At 43.3% G+C, this 23324-nt stretch overlaps 1 protein-coding gene across 1 annotated transcript in view; it reads right to left on the bottom strand.

The window, feature by feature from the left end:
* Nucleotides 1-1258: 1258 nt before the first annotated feature.
* The window catches only part of p3h1 (prolyl 3-hydroxylase 1), a 35263-nt gene continuing 13197 nt past the window's right edge, over nt 1259-23324 (bottom strand). Inside the window, exons 4-15 of the mRNA XM_059951807.1 lie at nt 22982-23113; nt 21155-21294; nt 20248-20337; nt 18589-18641; nt 17452-17573; nt 16745-16872; nt 14961-15056; nt 11410-11560; nt 8431-8548; nt 7167-7242; nt 5329-5469; nt 1259-2290 (exon numbers count right to left, since the gene is read on the bottom strand). Coding sequence (XP_059807790.1) covers nt 1961-2290; nt 5329-5469; nt 7167-7242; nt 8431-8548; nt 11410-11560; nt 14961-15056; nt 16745-16872; nt 17452-17573; nt 18589-18641; nt 20248-20337; nt 21155-21294; nt 22982-23113 — 1577 coding nt within the window. The 3' untranslated portion in view covers nt 1259-1960. The remainder of the gene's footprint in view (nt 2291-5328; nt 5470-7166; nt 7243-8430; nt 8549-11409; nt 11561-14960; nt 15057-16744; nt 16873-17451; nt 17574-18588; nt 18642-20247; nt 20338-21154; nt 21295-22981; nt 23114-23324) is intronic.

Raw genomic sequence — 23324 nt, forward strand, 5'->3', positions numbered from 1 at the left:
AAAGTATTTAGTAGAGTAGGTACTTATTATAGACACTGCTGTAATGAAGAATTGTGCATACATGACTGTGTGTGTGTGTGTGTGTGTGTGTGTGTGTGTTGGGGAATGAGAGAGAGAGAATTGAGTTCTTTAAGAACTTAAAGAATTGAGAGCTCATACATTTAAAAGGAGTGGGATGGGATGTGGGTAACGTCACCACAACTGATTAAGTGTAGGAGGTTTTAGGGAATGTAAACATGGATGGATGTGCATCAATAACAAAATGCTGGCAAGCTGCAACACACTGGCCTCTCTAGGATAATCCAGCTCCATGCACGCAAACACAAACTCTCATTTGAAAATATAAACATTTATGGAAGTTGAAAATCAGAAATGTGGGCAGTAAGTTTTGGAGCCGCCTGATTTGCGGATGATTTCCAGTATTTTCTGTTTATATTTTAGATAAAAAGTGACCAAATGTTTAAAGACCCTACCCTTCATTGCCCGTACTAGGCCTCCATTAGCAGCTGCACTGTATAGCACCCCAAAAGACCAGCGGAGATCCTTATTGCTACAGTTGTCCTATGTTTGCAGAAGTTCAGAACTATTGCTTGACTGCCACCGTGACCCTCCCCCCGTGTTAAAAATCAGATAAAGGCAGCACTGGGAGGGTTTTGGTCTCTCTCTCTCTCTCACAGACACAGACACAGACACACACACACACACACACACACATTTGAGGCCTAAGGTAGAAGGAGTCATCTTTAGAAAACCTAGCACATTTATTTTTCAACATAGTCCCTTCCTGCATTTACACACTTAGTCCAGCGGTCGTGGAGCATACGGATCTTGGACCTCCAGAAAGTGTCCACAGCATGGGTGATTGATAAGTTCGTGGCCTAAGGTAGAAGCAGATGAGTTATACAGCTCTCGTTACATACACATGCAGTTTCTACCTTAGGCCACAAACTTATCAATCACCCGATGAGTTATTAACTTCAAACTTTCTGCATAATCACTCAAAGAGTTGAACTGCATGTGCATGTAACTAGAGCTGTATAACATCTCCTTCTACCCTAGGCCACAAACTTATCAATCACCCCTGCTGTGGACTCCTTCTGGAGGTCCGAGATCCGTATGCTCCATGACTGCTGGACCAAGTGTGTAAATGTAGGAGGGGACTATGTTGAAAAATAAATGCGCTAGGTTTTCTAAAATTGATTCCTCCTAACTTAGGCCACGAACATATCAATCAGCCCTTGTGTAACACATCACTATGCAGTGAGTTGCGAGCAAAGAACAAGGACAGAGACTCAAAAGACTACAGATACTGGAATTTGTAGGCTTCTGTGGAGGATTAGGGAACAATGGAGCAAAGAAATGGACAAGAAAGTGGCTGAGAGACACTGAGCAGGAAGCAGGAGTGTATCAGACAAGGACGAGTCAATGCGGCAGAAGTTTAACCCTCTTCTAAATACATTGACTGCAAATACTGACAGAAACTCCACCTTCACTTCAAAAGACTGGGGTCCCAATCCATGCAGATGGAAGTCATCTGGAACTGCTCCAGCACCTGCTCAGGTGGATCTGGGGCTTTGCTGCTAGACAAGGTTGCACATCAGTGACTGGCAGCTCTGACCACTTGCGTCTGACCGTCACACCCTCCGCGAGAGCTAATGTGCTTGGGGGCAACTCTGCACACTACTGACGACCCACATATAGGGGTTCGGGTCATGTGCTGAATGGATATCACCTGAGGCAACAGATTATGAGAGAAGTTCAGTGAATAAGATGCTCGGCCTGGTCTATCAGTACCATCAAACCGGATGGGGATATCAGCAGAGGGAGAAAGGGAGATCCACATTTTTGAGCTCCTAATTTGGGAGACAATTACCAGGAATAATTACACAGCAAAACCAACAGCCCTTGTGTCAGGTTGCAAAGCACCAAGTGGCCCTATTGTGAGTAGCTGTACGCAGTATTACAGTTCCTGCTTTGCAGAGGGCATATTCAGAGATGCTGTGGTTCTCTGATCTGCTAGCTCCTGATTGGAGTCCATTGTTTTTACTGTAGGCTTGGGGTCTCCGTTGTTTTCTGCCTTTGGTCCTTCCACCTTGGTCTGTTCCCCTGGAGCGACCTCGTTGGGTTTCACTTCTCCTTGAGCGTGCGGCTTGCTGGCGGGCACAGCGGCTGGGGCTTCGGTTGGCTGCTGGTCATCGGGCTCGGGCTCCTTGATGTCGCCCTCATCCTGCTGCAGCTCCTCCTCCATCCCAAACAGCATCTTCACCAACTCATCGGCCTCGATCCTCTCCTGAGGGCAGGGAGAGCCACAGAGCAGTTAGCACATCAAACACCTGGCAAGTACGAAAAGCAAGACTCGCAGCACGTCTGCAACATCACAGTCGGGTCTTTACTGCTCATCCCAAGTGTCTGCTCCTGCCTTTCCTGTGCTGACTGCTTAATCTCAACCTCTCTCTCTGACTATTGGCCATCTCTCGGTTGCATTCAGTCAATAGCCAAGGCAGCTTACAAAGATTCAAAGCAAAATATATATGTAGTGTGCAACCCTGAGATTTGTCTTCTCACAGTCAGTCTGCCTCAAAGCAAAGAAAGAAAACCACGGGACCTGTTCAAAGAAAGACATTAAAGCCCCAATGCACAAAAAAAGAACAAATCGCACCAATGGCAAAAAGAAACTGAGTGATAAAACACAGAGCATAGAACACCAACCCACAAAACATGGTAATGGTCCAGGCATATTCAGTTCAGTTCAATCTAGCGCTGTGTTGTCCGTTAACTTCAGACCGCAGAGCCAGTCTGTCCTGATCAAAACTCGCACAAAATAGCAATAAAAAAGGGGTGACCAGAAACCAGAAACAAGTCATGACATGAACTATAGAATCCAATCCACAAACCTCACTGGGAAGATACTATTACTTTTACAACACTTACACACCGTGGCCGCTTTCTTAGATACACCTAGACACCTGCTTGTAAATGCAAATATCTAATCAGCCAATCATGTGAAGCAACTCAATGCATAAAAGCATGCAGACGTGGTCAAGAGGTTCAGTTGTTAGAAAGCAAAAATAAGCCATAAAGAGAGCAAGGATGAAATATGAAGGTGCTAGCCAATAATATCAAAGAGGATACCAGAAGTTTTACTGATAAACAGAGTAAAAGACGTGAGTGGATATGGAGAGATATTAATGGGGGACAATGAAATGGCAGATGAACTTAGTAAGTATTTTGCATCATTCTCCACTGCAGAATATGCTAGCAGTATGCTAGAAATTCAAGGGTGTCAGGGGGCAGAAGCGAGTGTAGTTGCTATTACTAAGAAAGTGCTTGGTCAGCTCAAAGGTCTGAAGTTAAATTGAAGGTAGATCAGTCACCTGGACCAGATGGACTACACCCCAGGACACAGAAAGAGACAGCTGAAGAGATTGTGGAGGCATTAGTAATGATCTTACGTGAATCACTAGATTCTGGAATCATTCTGGGGGTCTGGAACATTGAAAGTGCCACTCCCCTCTTTAAGAAGGAAGGGAGACAGAAGAACATAAATTTTTGGCCGGTTAGCATGACTTAAGTGGTTGGCAAGGTGTTGGAGTTCATTATTAAGGATGAAGTTTCGGGATACATGGAGGCACATGATAAAAAAGGCCAAAATCAACATAGTTTCATTAAGGGGTAAATTTTGTCTGACAAATCTATTGCAATTCTTTGAGGAAACAACAAGCAAGATAGACAAAGGAGTGTTAGTGAACTTTGTATACTTGGATTTTCAGAAGGATTTTGGCAAGGTGCTGCTAAACAAGAGCCCATAGTATTACGTGAAAGATACTAGCATGGATAGAAGATTGGCTGACTGGCAGGAGGCAGAGTGGGACTAAAGGAGGCCCTTTCTAGTTGGCTGCCAGTGGCTAGTGGTGTTCTGCCAGGGTCCATGTTGGGACCGCATCTTTTCTCGTTATATATCAATAACTTGGGTGACAGAATTGTAGTCAAGTTTGCAGATGATATGAAGATAGGTTGAAGGGCTGGTGATATTGAGGAAGCAGGAAGTCTGTAGAAAGTTAGATAGATTGGGCGAATGGGCAAAGAAGTGGCAGATAGAATATAGTGTACACAATGTATGGTCATGCACTTTAGCAGAAGGAATAAAGACATAGATTATTTTCTAAGCAGGGAGAAAATTCAAAAATCAGAGGTGCAAAGGGACTTGCAGGATTCCCTAAACATAACTTGCAAGTTGAGTTGGTGTTGAGGAAGGTAAACACAATCAATATTAGCACCCATTTCGAGAAGACGAGAATACAAAAGCAAGGATTTTATGCTGAGATTTTATCAGGCATTGCACTTGGGGTATTGTGAGCGGTTTTGGGCCCCTTATTGAAAAAAAATATGCTTGCATTTTCAGTGTCCAGAGGAGATCCAGCGGAATGATTCCAGGAATAAAAGAGAGTGTTTGATGCTCTGGGCCTGTACTTATTGAAGTTCATGAGAATGAGAGGGGGATCTCATTTAAACCTATCAAATATTGGAAAGTCTGGATAAAGTGGATGTTTCCTATAGTGGGGGAGTCTAGGACCAGAGGGAATAGCCTCAGAGTACAGGGAAGTTAATTTAGAACAGATGAAGAGGAATTTCTTTAGCTAGAAGGATGTGAATCTGTGGAATTCATTGCCACAGGCAGCTGTGGAGGCCAAATCATGGGTATATTTAAAGCGGACGTAGCTAGTTTCTTGAACAGTCAAGGTGTCAAAAGTTATGAGGAGAAGGCAAGAGAATGGGGTAAAAGGAGTTATAATGGAAGTTCCCATCAACAGGATCTGGTCCTGCCAAAACCAAATAGCAGCCCATCATCACTGACCACTGGAAACCAAGAATATCAAGGACTTGATGAAAGGGTTGGGAAGAAGAACAGATACTTGAGCCTGGAATTGGGAGGGTTACTTCATACTTTATCAGATTGCTACCACTTAAAGTCATCAGTGCGAGGCACATCAGGATGTTTAAGATGGTAACTTTAGTTAAACAACAGTGCTGAGGATTGATGCAGAAGTTGGATATGATCACCATATTTTCCAAACCTTCACCGCTGTGCTGCCTTGCATCCTACTACAAACCATACCCTCTACTGCGAACCAGACTCTCTACAACACACCAGACCCTCTGACACATACCATGTACCACAACCCCTCCCACTACATTGTACCACAGTGTCACTCCCCATTATTGCTCTCCCACACCACACCACCCCCCCCCCCCCGCTCCCAGCCTTCCCACCAGTGCATCCGTTTCTGCCGGTTAGTCTGCTGGAATTTGACAGTAACTCTGCCATACCCGTTCCTTCTGCCGGGGGTCCAGGGTGAACCAGAGTGCCACTCCACACCTCTGCCCCTTGGTCACGGCCTGGACTCCATGGGGGTTCTCTTCTCCCGAGGAGAAGCCCACCACACGGCCACACTTTGGTTGCACCGTTGCCTGGACAAAGAGAGATCATTAGAAACTGTCTCAATAACATGCTTCCATTAAGATGAAGAGTCAGGAATCACAGAGTGCAGTTCCAAATCAAAACTGAATTAATTAGTATTAATAGTTAATACCAAATGTTTTCCAAAATTAGCCAATTGTAGGGGGAAAGAACTATTCATCCTCAGAGAGAAGGGGTTGAAATGGGAGACAGTTCGTTGAACCTTCCTTTCGAGATGTATTGTAAAGTGCTACTGCTACGTAAAAAGACAACTTTCATGCCATGTAGACCCCGGACACACATGCCTATGATAATAAACTGAAACTTAAAAAGTGAAAGATGTAATGTCACAAGTAGCTTGCATAAATTTGCAATTAAAAAGCAATAATCTAAAGAGAACATTGCCAGGAGTCAAAGGTAAAAGAGGTATTCATGGTGTCCTGTTGGAGACACTCACAAGGGCTGAGCTTTGCTAAGAATTAAGAGTTAGTGGAAGAGATTATTAAGAAAGAGGCAGTTAATAATGGAGAGGGTGTGAGAATTCCAGCTCGGACTAGATGAAATAACGAGAAGTTGATTAACATGACTTCATTGCCTCATGTGGACAAACATAAAACACACAGTAGAATTGGAACAGTAAAGCATTCCCCTCAACCCACACAATGTCTATTTTCTTCTTTTTTTCCCTCACAATCATGAGCCTATCTAAAAGTCTCTAATGTGTCTGCCTCTACCACTACCCCAGGCAGCATACTCCAGGAAACCACTGATAAAAGCAAGCATGGAATATGCCTTTAAATCATCCTGTAAACCTGTGTAGCCACTTACAGGGAGCTATGAATTTAGACCACAAGATCCCTCTGCTCCTCAACAGGTGTCATCATATTGAATTTAATTTGATTTCTTTTGATAGTTCCAGATAATGAAGCTCTGCCAACCCTGTCAATATTGCTGGACGTTGATCCAAACTGCCTTTAGTGGAATATTCAGGGTAGATACCACACATATCAACATATGTGTAACAGGTGCTTGTCTCACAATGCTGTTCAAATCTCAGTGTAGAATTAGAATATTGCAGGTTGAAGAGCAAAGTGAGTTAAGAATAAACAGCTTAAGCCAATATTTTAAAGGAAGTGATCCCTCTGCCTTGAGCCACAACAAAACTCCTCCTTGCATGCAGTATGTTTACGAGGAACCTGCATGGAAAGAAAAGGGAAGTGGAACTGCTCCCAGAAATTCACTAGGAATTCAATTGACTGAATGGGAGATGGGAAGCCTATGGAACTGGATCCTCCAAGATCCCAAACTTTTTCCCAGTTTCACTTCCACCTACTGGAGATTAGAGATCTTCCTGCTGATTATACAAAGCACACAATTCATACGTTCTTGCATAATAAACTAGTTGGAGCTAGCTGGCCCAGGGTTTTTGATGTTCACTTTTGTGTCTTGCCCTCTCTCCGTCATTTGAAATGACATGGTATGGGACTCGTACAAGACACTGAATTACCATGTCAATCAGAGAGTAGGGTTTGGGTAAGTTGACTGGAAATGGAAAATCATAAGGGGAAATGTTTTGATGTAGATCTGAGACATGATTTAATCCACAGGGTAATCATCGCCTTGATAATGACAGAAGAGATGTAAGTTTCATCTCCAGAGTTAATACTCCACTCTTGATTACCAAAAACAAGAGAAACTAGAAACTTACTGTAATAACTTTAGCATCAATTTCCGTGAATATGAAGTTTCCACCTTCAAAATCATGGTTCAAGTAAAGGATTGCACTAGAATAAAATGCAGTTACGATTATTGATAATCTATAACAAGCTACATAGAGTTTTCAGACAAAAGGTGACAGTCTTCCACTGGTTCCTGTAAAGGCCTATGGTGGAAGTGCCAAGTCAGATATCACTTCTAGGGTGCTGAAACCAAATATTGAACGTTTCTGAGGGCAGCTAACTCAGGAAAAAACAATGCCCAGATCGCTAGTCTTCATGAGCCACACCACTGGAGACCAGTGAACGTGAAGGGTTGGCACTTGGCAAGTTTACACAAGAGGGGTTATTATGTCATGGTGCCACACATTGGACTTACTATAGAATCACTCAGTGATGTCACATAATGGATTTGTTACAATATCACGTTGTGAATTTAATGCTGGAGCATTAGATACCTGCCATCCAAAATGATCAAACTGTGTAGAGTTAATTGATGATGGTTAACAAGTTATTCTCAGGGAATAGTGGAGTCCTACTTTCAGCATATCTGGGACAGGACAGTAAAATTAATCCGGAACAACTTCCTTTCCTGTAGTATTTTTTAGACAGCAAAACGTCATGAGAATACATGAGAACAGGAGCAGGAGAGGTTCCCTAGGTCTTCAAGCCTGGCCTTTCTTTTATTATGATTGTGACTAATCTAAGCCAGTCTCAATCCTTCATCTATCCCCCACTAAGTGGGGAATTGGTTTATGATTTTCACTCAGATTCAGTGAAAAATTTGTGTTTACTTATCATCTGATGTATCATTCCATACAAAAGTGGGTCAAGGTATAACCTTCTCAGTTACAAAGGCTTTTGCCCTTGAGCTAGGACACTTTGGATTTAACTCCCACCATAGAGTATTGACATAAAAACTTAGGTAACATTCGCTGAATTAGTACGGAGTGTAACATAGTCAAAGACACTGCCTTTACACTGATAGGTTGAATTAAGGTTCTGACTTTAATGAATTTGAGCACTGAACTTACCTTGGAATCCTGAGTCAGCTACTACTCAATAACTAGTAAAGCCAAATTCTATTTATTAACATCTCAATCTTTGTGGGAGCTTTCTGTGCACACTACAGCAGTTGGAATTGCCAAAAAAAATATGTTGTTAACTCTGAATACTTTGGTTGTGAAAGACATTATGTGAAGATTTCTCTTCACCTTAATACGAAGGGTACTTTTGAACAGATTGGTTCACTTTTACCTGTAATCTCGCTCGGTGTAAGCTGGATGCTCCTTTCGACACACCAGAGCTTCGGAGTTTAAAATGCAGTTGTCCACATGAATAGAGTGGCTCAGGTCTTTCCTGTTCTCCTGTGTTCCTAATACGGAGAAGAAGACCAAAGGATTCAACAGCAGTGTGCTGCAGCTGGCCAGATGTGTGCATTGCTAGAACCTGGCTGGTGTTTCTGAAGCTAATCTGAGAAACAAGTCAAAGGCAATGTGAGGAGAGCAAACAGAAGAGTGCAAAAGTGGGTGTGATCAACCAACAGAAATCTATAGTGAACACAGTCCAACTAGACGTATCCATTGGGAGCTGGAGGTCAGCTGGTGAGTTCCCTGTAATCCTCTGGTACCTCAGCAGTGTACAATGTTGAGGAACAGAGGCATCCTGTTATCCTCTGCTCGGGGTAGATTTCCCTCAGTATTCCTATCTTTAACATTGTTCAAAAAAGATAATTAGGAAAACCCTGGGAATTGTAAACCAGTGAGTCATACTGGTGAAGGACGCCAGAGATGGAGGACCTTCACTGCTGCCCTAGGTGCCAGCAGCACAACGGAACGAAGAGTCTTACATTAGTGGTGGGCAAACTACTGGAGAGAATTCTTACAGAGAGGAATTACGACCATTTAGAGAGGAATAGTCTGATTAGGAATAGCCAAAATGGCTTTTGAGGGGCAGGCCATGCCTCACGAGCCTGATTGACCTTTTCGAGGAAGTAGAAAAACAAATTGATGAAAAGTGTGATGAGCATGGATTTTGACAAGGTGTTGGACAAAGTTCTCCCTGTTAAGCTCATTAAGAAATTCAGAAGGCATGGGGTCCAGTGAAACTGGACTGTGTGGATTTGGAATTAAGTTTGCCCCCAGAAAGCAGGGTGTGGTCGTAGACAGAGCATACTCTGCCCGGAGGTCAGTGACCAGAGGAGTTCTACAGGGGTCTGTTCTCCAATCCCTGTTCTTTGTGACTTTTATAAATGTCTTGGATGAGGAAGTGGAAGGGTGTGTTATTCAGTCTGCAGAAAACATGAAGATTGGTGTTGTGGTTGTGATAGGCTACAACAGAACATTGATAGGATGCAGGACTGGGCTGAGTAGTGGCAGATGCAGTGCAATCAGGAAATGTATAAAGTGATACATTTTGGAATGTTGAACTTGAACGCAGAGTATAGGGTTAGTTGCAGGATTCTTAGCATCTGGAGGAACAGATGTGTGGTCCATGTCCACAGACCCTCGAAGTTGCCTTGCAAGTTGAGAGGGTGGTGAAGAAGGTACATAGTGTGTTGGCACTCACTGGGCGATTGAGTTCAAGAACTGTGAGAAAATGTTGCAGCTCTAAGGTACTGGAAGGATGCTACACTTGGAAGTTTTGTGTTCAGTTTTGGTCGTCTCATTATAAGAAGGATGTGGAGGCTTTAGAGAGGGTGCAGAGGAGATTTACCAGGATGCTGCCTGAATTAGAGAGCATGCCTTATGAGGATAGGTTAAGCGAGTTAGTGCTTTTTTCTTCAGAGTGAATGAGGATGAGAATTGACTTGATGGAGGTGTATAAAACAATACAAGGCATAGACAGAGTGGAGAGCCAGAGCCTTTTTCCCAGCTTATGACAAAAATGACAATACGAGAAGACATACTTTTAATGTGATAGGAGGAAATTAAAGGGGGGGATGTCAGAGGTGATTTTTCACATAGAGTGCTATGAGCAAGCAACAAACTGCTAGGGGCAACGGTAGAGACAGATACATTAGGGACATTCAAATGACTTAGATAGGCACATGGATTAAAGAAAAATGAAGAGCTATATGGAAGAGAAGGGTTAGAAGGTAAGTTAAAGAGGTGATAGGCCTGTCCTATGCTGTAACTTTCTGTGCTCTATGTTCTACCTGATAAAAACCTGAAACGTTGACGGTTATTGCTTTCCTCAGACGCTGCCTGACTTGCTAATTTCCTCCAGCATTTTGTGAATATAGTGCATGGAATGAATTACTGAGATAGCATGGGGAGCCTGCAGTCTGGTTGAGCTTAGGGTGCCTTTACATACTCAGATGAATATGAAAGGAAAGGAGGCACTTGAATGATATATAGGGGGGGGACATTTAGTGCAAATTAGCACCAGGATGAGCACAACATTATGGGCTGAATGGCCAATGCAGTACTGTGCTGTTCTATGTCCTGGGTGATACCATGCAAACATTCTCCTGTGTACCCATCTCTTCATTGGTCACTGGTCATTAGGCCAGCAGGGACACAGTGGGCTAAAATGGTGTCCATTTATGCTGAAGATAGAGGGAAGTAGGAAAGTCTGAATGACTTGGTATTCCTTCACCCTCAAGAAGGCAGCATCCACCATGATCCTCAACATCTGGAACATGTTGAGTTCTTGTTACTACCATCAGGGAAAAGGTACAGGAGCCTGAAGACCCACATTCACTGTTTTAGGAACAGCTTGTCCCCCTCGGCCATAATTTTTTGAATGGCCCATGAACCCATCAATATCACCTTGCTATTCCTCTTTTGCGTTATTGATTTATTTTCATTGTAACATAGTCATTTTTTTACATCTTGCTCTGTATTGCTGGCACAAAAGAACAAATTCCACAATATATGTCAGTATTGATAAACCTGATTCCGATTCTGCAGATTAAATCCCTCTTCCGTTGTTCTGCTAGAGGCCGCGGTGCACAGTGTAAAGTTGTTCCTGCATATTTATTCCTTTTATTTTATTTACCAGGATGTGGGCATTGTTGGCAATCCAACGTTAATGCCCATACCTGACTGCTCTTGGGAAGCTGGTGCTGTACCACCTTCTCCATCAACTTCAGCTTCTTAGTTGAAGGGACTCGCACAGTAGAGAGTTCAGCATTGATTGACATGTGGTATGAAACATAATGAACTAACAGCAAACACGGACAGCTGTCACTACTCAGTCTAGTAACTCTAGAGTTAAGTCAAATGTTGCTACCTTCCACCGCAGTCCGACAGACAAGATGCGAGTAGGCAAAGTAGAGTGGGTTTTCCAGCCGGAAGTAAGACTCGATGATCCTTCGAACTTTCTCACTGATGTCATAAAATAGCTTGGATGTTTTAAGTGGGATCCTACCCTCCTGACTGAGCTGCCAGGAAGGCAGATTTGTACATGTTAGAGAAAACCAGAAAAGAGAAATCATCACCCTTCGATTCATTCAGAATAAGAACACAGACCTCATGAATTACTTACAACAAATAAATAATGCAGTGATTTAAAGTGTCGGAAACTGAAAGAGTAAAAAGCTTGCAATGGCTAAAGTTACAAAAATATATTTGATAAAGGGCTTCTATTTGATAGCTGAAGTTTATTCCCTCAACTATTCAAGACTTTATCATTCCTAGTACTTCTGTTCTTCCAAAACTACTGAGTTAATGTTCTGATAGGTTACTTAGTTTGATCTAGAGTGTTCTGAAACCAGGAAACACTTAAGGATGGATGTGTCAAACTACAATAGTGTGTTGCACTTGCCCAGGTCCGCGTTCGGAAGGTCATGGACGTAAGAATGGAAAGTGGACTTCAATGTCTGCCAGATATTAATCAGGCAATAAGTGGAAACTAAGGAAAATCAATATAATTTTAGACATTGCATTGTGCTCCAGTTTAAGTATTGAGGCAAGATAAATATTGTATGACTAGTTGAAAAGCAAAACAAAATGCAGAAACTGTAAACTTCAAATAGTAACGGAAAATACTGGAAATAATCAACAGGACAAGCAGCATCCTTGGAGAGAAAATCAAAGTTAACATTTCAAGTTAATGACCAGACGTGCACAATTGGTCTTTCAGTTCTAAGGGCCTCAGTCTTGAAACATTGGACTCTTTTCTCATTCCAAAAATGCTATTTGATTCACTAAACTTTTCTAGCATTTTCTGTTTATAAGGCACCAACTGGTTATTCAGTTATCTATTTTACTTCTGTTTAATTATTGTTCTTCTAAATTAATTTGATTCTCCACCTTAGTCAGAATGAAACAGTTGATATGATGTTTACTTTTAGCTTAGCATGGAAAGGACAGTGGATGTGAAATTTCAGTGCCTGAGAGTGTGATAAAATGAAAATTTCTGCTTTAAGGGCATTTTACCATTCACAACTGCACACGGACAGAGCTCAAACTGGTCACTCCGTGTTTGAACTAAAACGCTGAAAGTGAACAAAGCTCACAGGCACAGAGAAGGCCACCAGCCGGTGGTGTAGTGGCATCAGCACCAGATTTCGAGGCGGGTGGTCCCGGGTTCGAATCCGGCCGGCTCCTTGCACACTTCCCATCCGTGCTGGGTTGAGAGTTGAGCTAGCAACTCAGCCTCATAAAAACAGACAGAACGCTGAAGTAATGGCAAGGCTGCCACCTGATGTGCCGCAAGGCACGGAGAGGAAAACTAACTAACAGAGCAGGCTGGCTTTCAGTGAGGCTGTGGCCTGCTCCAGCTGCAGTGATGCCTGGCTCCGCATCTGAGGTCTCACAACATTTAGCTGCCTTTGTGATGAACTGAGGCTGTGGCCTGCTCCAGCTGAATTAATGCCTGACTTCCTATTTTTTGTAAAACTTCAGTTCTGTAGGTACCTGCTTACTTTTATTGCTTGCCCAATTTGTTTTTTTTCTCCCTCTCTGCGCATATATTTGTGTGATCGTCTTTTTTAAAATGGGTTCTCTTGTGGGTTTCTTTGATTTGTAAGGAGAGGAATTTCAAGGCTGTATAATGTGTAGAGAATTTGATAATAAATCTACTTTGAACTTCGAAGTGCATAAAGTCTGAAATGGTGTTACAGGTGGAAATTGAAGGAGGCATGCCAGGGCAAGGCAAATACACACTAAGTGTGGTGGGGTCCAGCAAGCGAACATCTGGGGCCCAGGCCAATAGCTCCCTGAAAGGGGCCGTGCAAGCAGATAGGGTGCTAAAGAAAGCATATGACACGCTTACTTTTTTTTTGTTTGTGGCAATGAGCATGAGATTAGGGAAGTCATATTGCAGCGATGTCAAACTTTGTTTTGGCTGCACTTGGACTGTCGTGTGCAGCTCTGGTCCCCGTTACATGAAGGACGTGGAAGTTTCGGAAAGGGTGTAAAACAGCTTTACCAGGATGCTGCTGGGAATAGAGGGGATGAGCTATGAGGAGAGGCTGGACAAATTTGGGTTGTTTTTTTCCTGGTGCATCGGAGGCAGACAGGAGAGATGAATGAAAATGATGAAAAACATCGACAGGGTTCATTCGTTCGGTATGCGCCATATCGTGTGATCATTCAAGTCTTATCACTGACTATGACTGTTCTTGACAATTTTTTCTACAGAAGTGGCTTGCCATTGCCTTTTTCTGGGCAGTGCCTTTACAAGACGGGTATTATCAATCCTCTTCGGAGACTGTCTACCTGGAGACAGTGGTTGCATATCCAGCATTTGTGATCTGCACCAGCTGCTTGTACAACTGCCCACCTGATCCCATGGGTTCACGTGACCCTGATCGGGGGGACTAAGTAGGGGATATACCTTGCTCAAGAGTGACCTCCAGGCTAGCAGAGGAAAGGAGCACCCTACTCCTCCCTTGTTGGAGACATACCTATACCCTGCCACCTGCATTTGATAGATAGAATCTTTCTCCTACAGCAACAGATATAAAATGCTGGAGGAACTCGGCAAGTCAGGCAGCATCTATAGAAATGAATAAACAGTCAAAGTTTTGGGCCAAGATCCTTCTTCAGGACTGGAAACGAAGAGGAAAGATGCCAAAATAAAGTTGGGGGGGGGGGAAGGAAGAGGCACTAGCTAGCAGGTGATGAGTGAAGCCAGGAGAGGTAAAAGGCTGGAGATGAAGGAATCTAGTTGGAGAGAAGAGTGGACACTAGGAGAAAGGGAAGGAGGAATAGCACTAGGGGGAGTCCCGGGGTTGAAACATCAAACACTAGAGGACAATCATTTAAGGTGAGAGAGGGATAATTTAAGGGAGATGTGTGTGCAAGTTTTTACAGAAAGTGGTAGGTACTAGGATTGGGCAGCCAGGGCAATGGTGGAAGCAGATCCAATGGTAGAAATTAAGAAGCTGCTGGGTAAGCAAATGAATATGCAGGGAATGGAAAAAACATAGAAACATAGAAAATAGGTGCAAGAGTAGGCCATTCGGCCCTTCGAGCCTGCACCACCATTCAGTATGATCATGGCTGATCATCCAACTCAGAACCCTGTACCTGCTTTCTCTCCATACCCCCGATCCCTTTAGCCATATCTAACTTCCTCTTAAATATAGCCAATGAACCGGCCTCAACAGTTTCCTGTAGCAGAGAATTCCACAGATTCACCACTCTCTGTGTGAAGAAGTCTTTCCTCATAGGATATGAGGAAGGATATGCACCATTTGCAAGCAGAGAAGATTTAGTTTCATTTTACCTTGTGTTTAGCACAGGCAACACGGACAGGAGTGTCTGTTCCTGTGCCATACTGTTCTATGTTCTATGATCTATAGAAGCAGTCTATAGCAGCGCAGACTCACTCACCTTTAATGCTTTGAGTACTGTCACTCCCTGGAATTGCTCATTGGGTGTGTGAGGAGAAGGCTTTCCATAGTAACCATCGCCCACTGAGGCTGCAGCCTAGCGTCCAGCATGAGGAAGTGAAGGAGTTAAGCATTGTTAGAAGAAATGTTACACTTCTCGGTTCAGTAGACTATCATATCATGATCATCCTAATGTATTAAACTACCCTTGATCTTAGCTCCTTCAGTCAGTGGAATCTCTGTTACCTGGCTGAAAGCTTTCGATGGTGCTCCTCTACTGTCTAAGAAATCCCTTCATTTGCTGAGCTAAGCATTGCGAATATTGAGTCATTGGTGGAGAGCAATAGACTGTGATCCTCATGCTTCACAATGTGTAAGCTCACCAACACCACTCAACACCCGGAAAACCAGCAGAAAGGGGTAAAAATAGACGCAGACACCACACACTGCTGTGCTGGGAAATAAGACTGTAAGATATAGGAGCAGAATTAGGCTACTTGGCTCATAAAGTCTGCTCCGCAATTTCAACATAGCTGATCCATTTCCCTTTCAGCCCCGGTCTCTTCCCTTCTCTGTATCCCCCTATGTCCTGACTGATCAAGAATCTATCAACCTCTGCAAAGGGTCTCGGCCCAAATTGTCATCAACTGTATTCTCTTCCATCGTTGCTGCCTGCACTGCTGAGTTCCTCTAGCATTTTGTGTGTGTGCCTTAAAAACACCCAAAGACCTGCCCTCCACAGCCACCTGTGGCAACAAATTCCACAGATTCACCACTTCCTGGCTAAAGAAATTCTTCCTCATCTCCATTCTAAATGGACGTCCCACTATTCTGAGGCTGTGTCTTCTGGTTTTAGACTCCCCCATCAAAGGGAACATCCTCTCCACATCCACTCTATCATGGTCTTTCAACATAAGATAGGTTTCAATGAGATTTCCCCCCCCCCCCCATCCATTCTTCTGAACTCCAGAGAATACAAGGCCAGAGCCATCAAATGCTCCTCATATGATAAATCTTTCAATCCCAGAATCATTTTTGTGAACCTCCTTTGAACTCTTTCCCATGCTGGGTACTTTCTGTCCAACAATTTCGTTTCATCCCCGGCCTGGAGTGGGCACGCGGGCAGTGAGGCTTTTGGAAAGCCTTGCCCTCAAGGTGGGCCCCTCTTGTGTCTGCCTTTGGATGCTCTACGTCAGAGCCTTGCAGTTACTGTTCACTGTTAGATCCTGATGGTGGGTGTACTTAAATATTCAACTACTTGAATATTCTTCTTTAACTTCTTTAGAAGTAGGCTTCTTTAACTCCACTGTAACCAGTAATCTTGAAGTACGAAATGTTATATGGCATTTAATAATGCAGTCTTTTCTTACTGAACTCTTGAATGTTTGTAGGTGATAAGGTCTAAACCAACATTAATTACCCTTTCAATCTCCCACATACCTTTGTGAACTTGCTCACATATAGTCACTGGACTCTACAGCATGGAAGTTTGCCCTTTAGTCCATTTACACAAACCCTAGGCTAATCCCTGTTTATATTCCTTCCACATTCTCATCAATCCCCTTCAGATTCTCCCATCCACCTGCACATTATAGGCAACTTGTGCTGGTCAAATTAACCTGCTAACATTCCCGTCTTTGGGATGTAGGAAGAAATGGGAGCATCACCAAAAATCCACATGGTCACAGAAAGAACATTGGATTTGTCACAGTCAACACCGGAGGTCAGCGTCAGTCCTGGGTCATTGGATCCGCTAGTTGTGCCACAGTGGACGGAAATACTCACGTTGGAGAGGAAGCGCATCTCCTCGCACTCCTTGTCCGTGATCACACCGTCAAGCAGCACCCTCTGAGTTCCATTCAGCAGCCGCGCGTTCATGACAACCTGGACATTGTCATACAACAATGGACCCCCTAGAACAGAAGCACAGGAGGTTGGGAATAGTTAGGCGGCTCATCATTGGGAGGTGTGGGAGGAGGTTTTGCTGATAGCAGCCATCTGCAAGATGAATTTTGTAGCCATGAAATAGAGAATGTGGGGAAGAATATCTCATGCGGAAGCAACTGGAATGTAGACCATGGGTAGCAAGCAGTGGAAGATAGTATCAAAGGCAAGAAAAAGCTTCAGTGTGCATGATATCTTTAAAAGGATCATTGACAAAAATGAGGAGGCTACAGAAACTGAAAATAAGAGATAAAAACAGAAAATACTAGAAATAGCCAACATCCGGAGAGGGAAAGGAACAGAGTTAATAGCTTTGATTAAACCATCTTCAACTTGAGGCATTAATTCTGCTTCTTTTACCACAGATGGCCTGTGGACATGAAAACGGATTGAGATCATTTAAAGGAAAGTTGTGTAACTTAGTTTATTTAAGGGTAGATAGGTCAATAACACCCATGTTACACAACTAACCAAATTTAGTACGAGTCCCCATTCACTCCCACCCAAGATCAGCAAGTAACCAGACATTACCGATGACTGATGCTTACCCTCTCTCACCATCTTCACAAGCTCAGATGATTCCTTGGTTTTCTCATCCACCAAGTTCTCAATCTCTTTCATCAAGTTCCCAATTTCTTCGGAGATCCGGGCAGCAGTTTCCCTTTCTGCCCTGTTACAAGATTCCGTTAAGTTTTTTGAAAAGATCCGATAACTTCCATGAAACTTTGGTTAGGCTGCATTGGAGTACTGTGTGCAGCTTTGGCCGGCCCAGTGCAGCGGGGATGCGGAAACTTTGGAAAGGGATCAGAAGAGGTTCACAAATACGCTGCTTGGCTTATAGAGAATGAACTATAAGGAGAGGTTGGACAGATTTGGTTGCTTTTCTGGAGTATCAGTGGTTGGTGGAAAATCTGATAGAAGTTTATACGGTTATGAGGTATAAATAAGGTAGATGGTCAGATTTTTTTCCCAGGAGAGAAACATAAAATACTGTTTGTTTATTTATTGTTATACAATGCAAAACAAACCTTTCTGGCTCTTTGAACCATTCCACCCAGCAAGATTTAACCCGAATCTAATCACAGGATAATTTATAATGATCAATTAATCTATCAACCGATTTGTCTTTGGACTGTAAGAGGAAAGTGGAACACCCAGAAGGAACACAGTCACGGGGAGAACGTACAAACTCCTTACAGGCAGCAGTGGGAACATGTATTTAAACTTTAAAGAGATTTAGTTTGATTTGGTTTTGTGTTCAGCTCAGACATGGTGGACTGGGAGGCCTGTTTCTGTGCTCCACATGCTCTACGTAAAACATCATAATGCTCTCTGAGTCTATCTCCAGGAGTAAGTGAGCAGTACAACATGCCATTCTGCAGAGTGCTTGATAATAGAGTGTCTCAGTGGTGTCCTCAGTCCATTTGATCCTTCTGTTATCAGCCAAGTAAATCTAAATCTTTCAAGATGTCACTGCCCACGGATCTGCCAGCAATGAGCAGAATAGGCCACTGAACTTTCACTCCAAGTTGGTTGTGGAGGGACACAAGTGGATCAGGACAAACTGTCAAAGCAGGACCAAGTTCACCGTGTGTAAAGTGCAATTGTCATGATCAGGCTCAGTGATAGGGTCAGGGTTAAAAGGTAAGCACATTATGGAAACATAGCGAGGTTTTGAATCTTACTTTTGTTTTTCTTTGAGTTTAACTGGTATCACATTCTCTGGAGTCCACTTATCCTAAAAATGCAGGAAAAAAATTAATAATTCTTTACTGGAGACCTTGGTATCATTATGCTCTTTTGAGATAATTGAAAAAAGACAAAAATCTCTCCTAATTTCAATGAATAAATTTTTTTTTAAAAAGGAAACTGCAGATGCTTGAAATCAGAAACAAAAAGAAAGAAAATGCTGAAAACAGTCTGTTAACTCTGTTTCCTTCTCTACAGATGCTGACAGACCTGCTGAGTGTTTCCACCATGTTCTGTTTTTTGTCTTCCATTTTCTGGTTGGTTGATTTTAACAAATAGCCAGATCAGTTTCACATGTTTCACTGGATTGGCTGAAGCCATTCCACCCCAACCCACCACAACTGATTTCTTTTAAGTACTTGCAGAATATTGTCCCCAGCTCACACAATGATCAGCCCCTCTCAACCTTAGAGTCAGTTCTTGTGACCAGTCACAAAGGGACGACAGTAGGTTCAGACAGTCTGGATATCCATTAATTGCAACCTTGCTCAAAAGCCACTTTGACTTTTATATGAAGGAATCCACAGGTAAGGGATCCATGCTTCTTTCTCCGCTAGTTATCTTTCTCGCCTTTGCTGCCTCCTTCATGGCCAGGTACAGGTAGAAAGCAGTTACAATAGGGGAGGGGAAAATGCCTTTTTGCATTTAGTTACGCGTCCAGCCTGAACAGCAGCTTATGAGATCTACAAGTTCAGAGTCCACCTCAGAAAGGGGTTGATGATAATAAAATGTGTGGTAAAGAAATGTGAGGTGACACACAGCGTCCTGCTGCTAAAAACGGAAGTCCCCTACTATGATGACCACTTGATTGTATTATTTCACACATCCAACTGATTAGATAATTATATGTACTTCATTTAAGGTTGTTATAGCCAGGGGTGGTAAGCTCCCAATACCTATTAAATGCTCCCAACGGCGGGCACCTCAAATAGCCTCTGACAACCAATTCCAAATCCTGGCTTTTACTTGTGGCTTGGCTGCTAATCTGGCAGTGGCTGGCAGCTCATCTAGGAGAAGGAAAACTCTAATCTCAAACCTCCACTGTCTAACGGCTATACCAATTTTTCGGGAAGGCTTTAGTAATAAACCCTGAAGGAAAGCCCTGAGTTAGTCCTACATAGAGCTCAACGGTGACCGGCAACTCCTGCGGTGCTGCGGGCGCCAAAGAGTATCGGTCTCTGCCGTTCCTTTGGATTCATCAGCTGCATGGAGAGGGTGAGTCTGTTGCCTGGGCAACACCCTGGCTTGCAGATCAGGTGGGCATCCATGGTTGGCCCCGACCAGCAGAGGGCCCGAAGAGTTCATGGCTTGTGTGGGTGTATTACTTTTTGCAGCAGAGAAGCAGCACAGCGTTTTGTGTTAAGTGCATCTGCAACAACTAAGCGCACCGTGTGGTGTGAGTTTCTTGCTTTTGATGGAGGGTGTCTGTGATCGCTCGACCTCTGTCACTTGCCTTTGCAAATAGCAAAACTAAAGAGCCCGCGAGCACAACGAAAACCATGAGTCTCATTGATCAGTGCAGCTATTCAAAACGAAAGGAGAACTATTTGTGAAGCAAACCTTGGTGATGTGCAAGCAATGGAATGGACACTTACCGGGTCAATAAAAGTGATTCCAAAGATTTCATTGGCAAAGTACAGCAGCTCTTTCTCCAGCAGTGAGTTGTTGATGTAGGTCTGAATACACTGTGGGAAGTGATTGGGAATTATCACAGGTGAATAAACCACGATAACCTGTAGTATTCAACCAGGAACATGAAGTAACTCACTATACAGTGGATACAAGGGATCCTTTGTGATCACGGCAACCCTGATCCTAAGCTCAGAGCTGGCTGGGTCAAGAGAAGGGGCACCACTACAGTAACTGGGCAATGCCAGCTTTGTCAGCAACAGGCAGATGAGTTAAAATGTTAAAAAGTGCTTAATCTTATCATTTGCAAAATTTATTACTAAATGGTTGTGATGAAAATCCACAAGGGATGGAGGAGGAACATTTCCAATAGGATGGAAGAAGACATTTCTAGTGGTTTTTAAGATATTGTGTAACAGCCTTTGAATCTGAAGGAGAGAAAGAAACTACAATCCTTGTGTTTCCTCAGAAACCTGTCACATTGTTCAGAAACATCTCTGAGAGCTTTCAATTTCATAACCAAAAGCTCAGCAGCCAAAATTGGGAACAGAAATAGCCCTAAGTATTGGCAAGCTCTTTGGTGATATAGGGTAGAACATTGTCCAAGCGACTGGGGAGGATCTGTTTTCATATGATTTTTACACTGACTGGTTTCCTGTGCTCTGCATTATGCTCGGAGCAAGAGAATAAACCACCAGGTCTTACAACAAAGGAGGAATACATGTAACTCATGATCTCCTCAACTTTATCCTGGGGCTGACACACCCTGGCATAATCGTAAGGAAGTGGAGGAGTGTCCGCGAAATGGATCCTCTGAATATTCCTTCGTTATTAAGGGTTAGATGAGCTGCACCGTATTTGGAGTCTATCTACCTCTCTGTGCGTGAGATCTTCAGACAACTCTTCTCCCAGCACAGCCTGGTAGTACTGAAGGTTCTGATTCATTACTTCATCATTTGGATAGAAAAGGAGGTAGGTCTTGGCGCATTCAATGGCCTGGGAGTAATTCTCAGCTGAAATAAGAAAAGAGAGAAGTAATTAACTGCTAAGTTCCCAGAATGTGGGTAAGCTCTTTTACAAAACAGAAGCCTTTTTTTTAACTTAATAGTCCAACTGAAAGCAGGAAAGACCAGTTTTATCATTTTTCCTCCCATAGACGATTATGGCAAACTTTATTCAAAATGCACCTGTGTTTAACTGAAAGATTAACCAAAATCAAAGGTTCAAGGTACATTTACTATCAAAGCATGGATGCAATAGACAGCCCTGAGATTTGTCTCGTCACGAACAGCCATGAAACTAAGAAAACCATGGAACCCGTTCAAAGAAAAATAATCAGCCCCTCCCTCCCCCACCTCACCAGATGTGATATAAAAACAAACTGTGCAAACGAAAACAAAAAAAAAAGTAGTGAAAATCCTAGAACATAAAACGCAAAGTCAAAAGAGTCCAGGCATATTCAGTTCAGCTCAGTGTTCGTTATCTACGGGCCGCCCCGATTCAAAGTCACCCAAAATTGCAACACAGAACAAAAAGGAGCAACCAGTGACCAGAAACACATCATAACGTTCATTACTGTAATTTCAAATCTGTGCGAATCATTTAATCATATTTCACAGAGGGCCATTCAGCCCCTTGTGGTTGTACTAGTCTTTGGGAATTGTGATCTAATTAGTCTTGTACTCTTTTGCCATAGTCCTTTTTCAAGTATACCTCGATATCCACGAAAGAGTGCAAACCACGTGTATATATGGCTTTAGAGGACATTTGAAAATGGATCCTCTTGCTTCACCAAAGAGCTGCTTAATTCAGACACCTGGATTAATGGCTGAAGGTGATGGGTGGGAGCATAATCACCACCCTGCTCGGTCCATTTCACAAGGCTGCTCGAGGGATGGCACAGCCATGGAGTACCAGAGCAACTAAATATGTTGAGGGGATTCACACTGCAGGTCACACGTGTGGTAAGGCAGGGGTATGCACAAGGGTCAAGGCTCAAAAACCCTCCCCCACCCTCCTAATAAACACACAATAAATACCTTGAACTTTGTGGCGCAGTAATGCAGCTGTAAAACTGCTATCTCATAACCCCAGAGACCCGAGTTCACTCCTGTTGTCTGTTTGAAGTTAGCTCCTTTCCCCTACGACTACAGTGGGTTTTCAGTCCGGGTGCTCTAGGTTCCTCTCACATCCCAATGGTACGCTGCTCAGTAGGTTAATTAACCAGCGCATACAGTCCCTGGAGGGTAGACAACTGGTAGATCTGGGGGAAAGTTGATGGAAACTTGGGGTATTCTTCTTAAATGGAGTCTGAATAAATGGTTGGTTGTTAATCAGCACACACTCAGTGAGCCAACAGGCCTATCTCTCTAAGAGTCCATGGGCCTAGTACTCCAGCATGGACCCAAAGGATATGTGTTATTATACATTAAAATATAAAGTGATGTTGGAAATGTGTTAACGAAAGTTTGCCCCATGATATTCAGGACCTGTCCACGTGCCCCTGCAAATTCCCGCCCACGCTTTGGGTCTTAGTAACCGTGGGATCCTTTCTCAGTGCCAACTGAGGGAAGAGAAGAAAACAACTGAGAGAACACCTTTACGGGATCTGCCACCGCGATGTCGTCCGCTGAAGAGGCGAACCATTCCCAGCAAAATGAGAAAACGAGGTGAGGGTGTCACGGACACCAGGGCACTTACAGTTGTAATAAGCGAATTGAAGGTAGTCAAAATGGGTGGGGAGGAAGTCTTCAACGGGGGCTTCTCTGTCAGGCCGGGTGGCCAGCTCAGTCACGCAGTTCTGTTTGCAGTTCAGCACTTGAATATAGTGATCTGAAGACAGACAGCAGAAGGTGGAATTCATTGCTCAATTACACATCCAATCTATGTCATACCAATGTAAAAAACTTACCTGCTGTGGAGACATTTACACAATTTTGTACAGCTCCAGTGAGATTTGGTATAGTTTATGCAAAGATCTGTGCCCAATTCCCTGAATATTGGTGCTAACATTGCATGATGTCCAGGGCAGGGGCAATGATTT

The sequence above is a fragment of the Hypanus sabinus genome, chromosome 27 (genome assembly GCF_030144855.1).
Source record: "Hypanus sabinus isolate sHypSab1 chromosome 27, sHypSab1.hap1, whole genome shotgun sequence".
Classification (NCBI taxonomy): domain Eukaryota; kingdom Metazoa; phylum Chordata; class Chondrichthyes; order Myliobatiformes; family Dasyatidae; genus Hypanus; species Hypanus sabinus.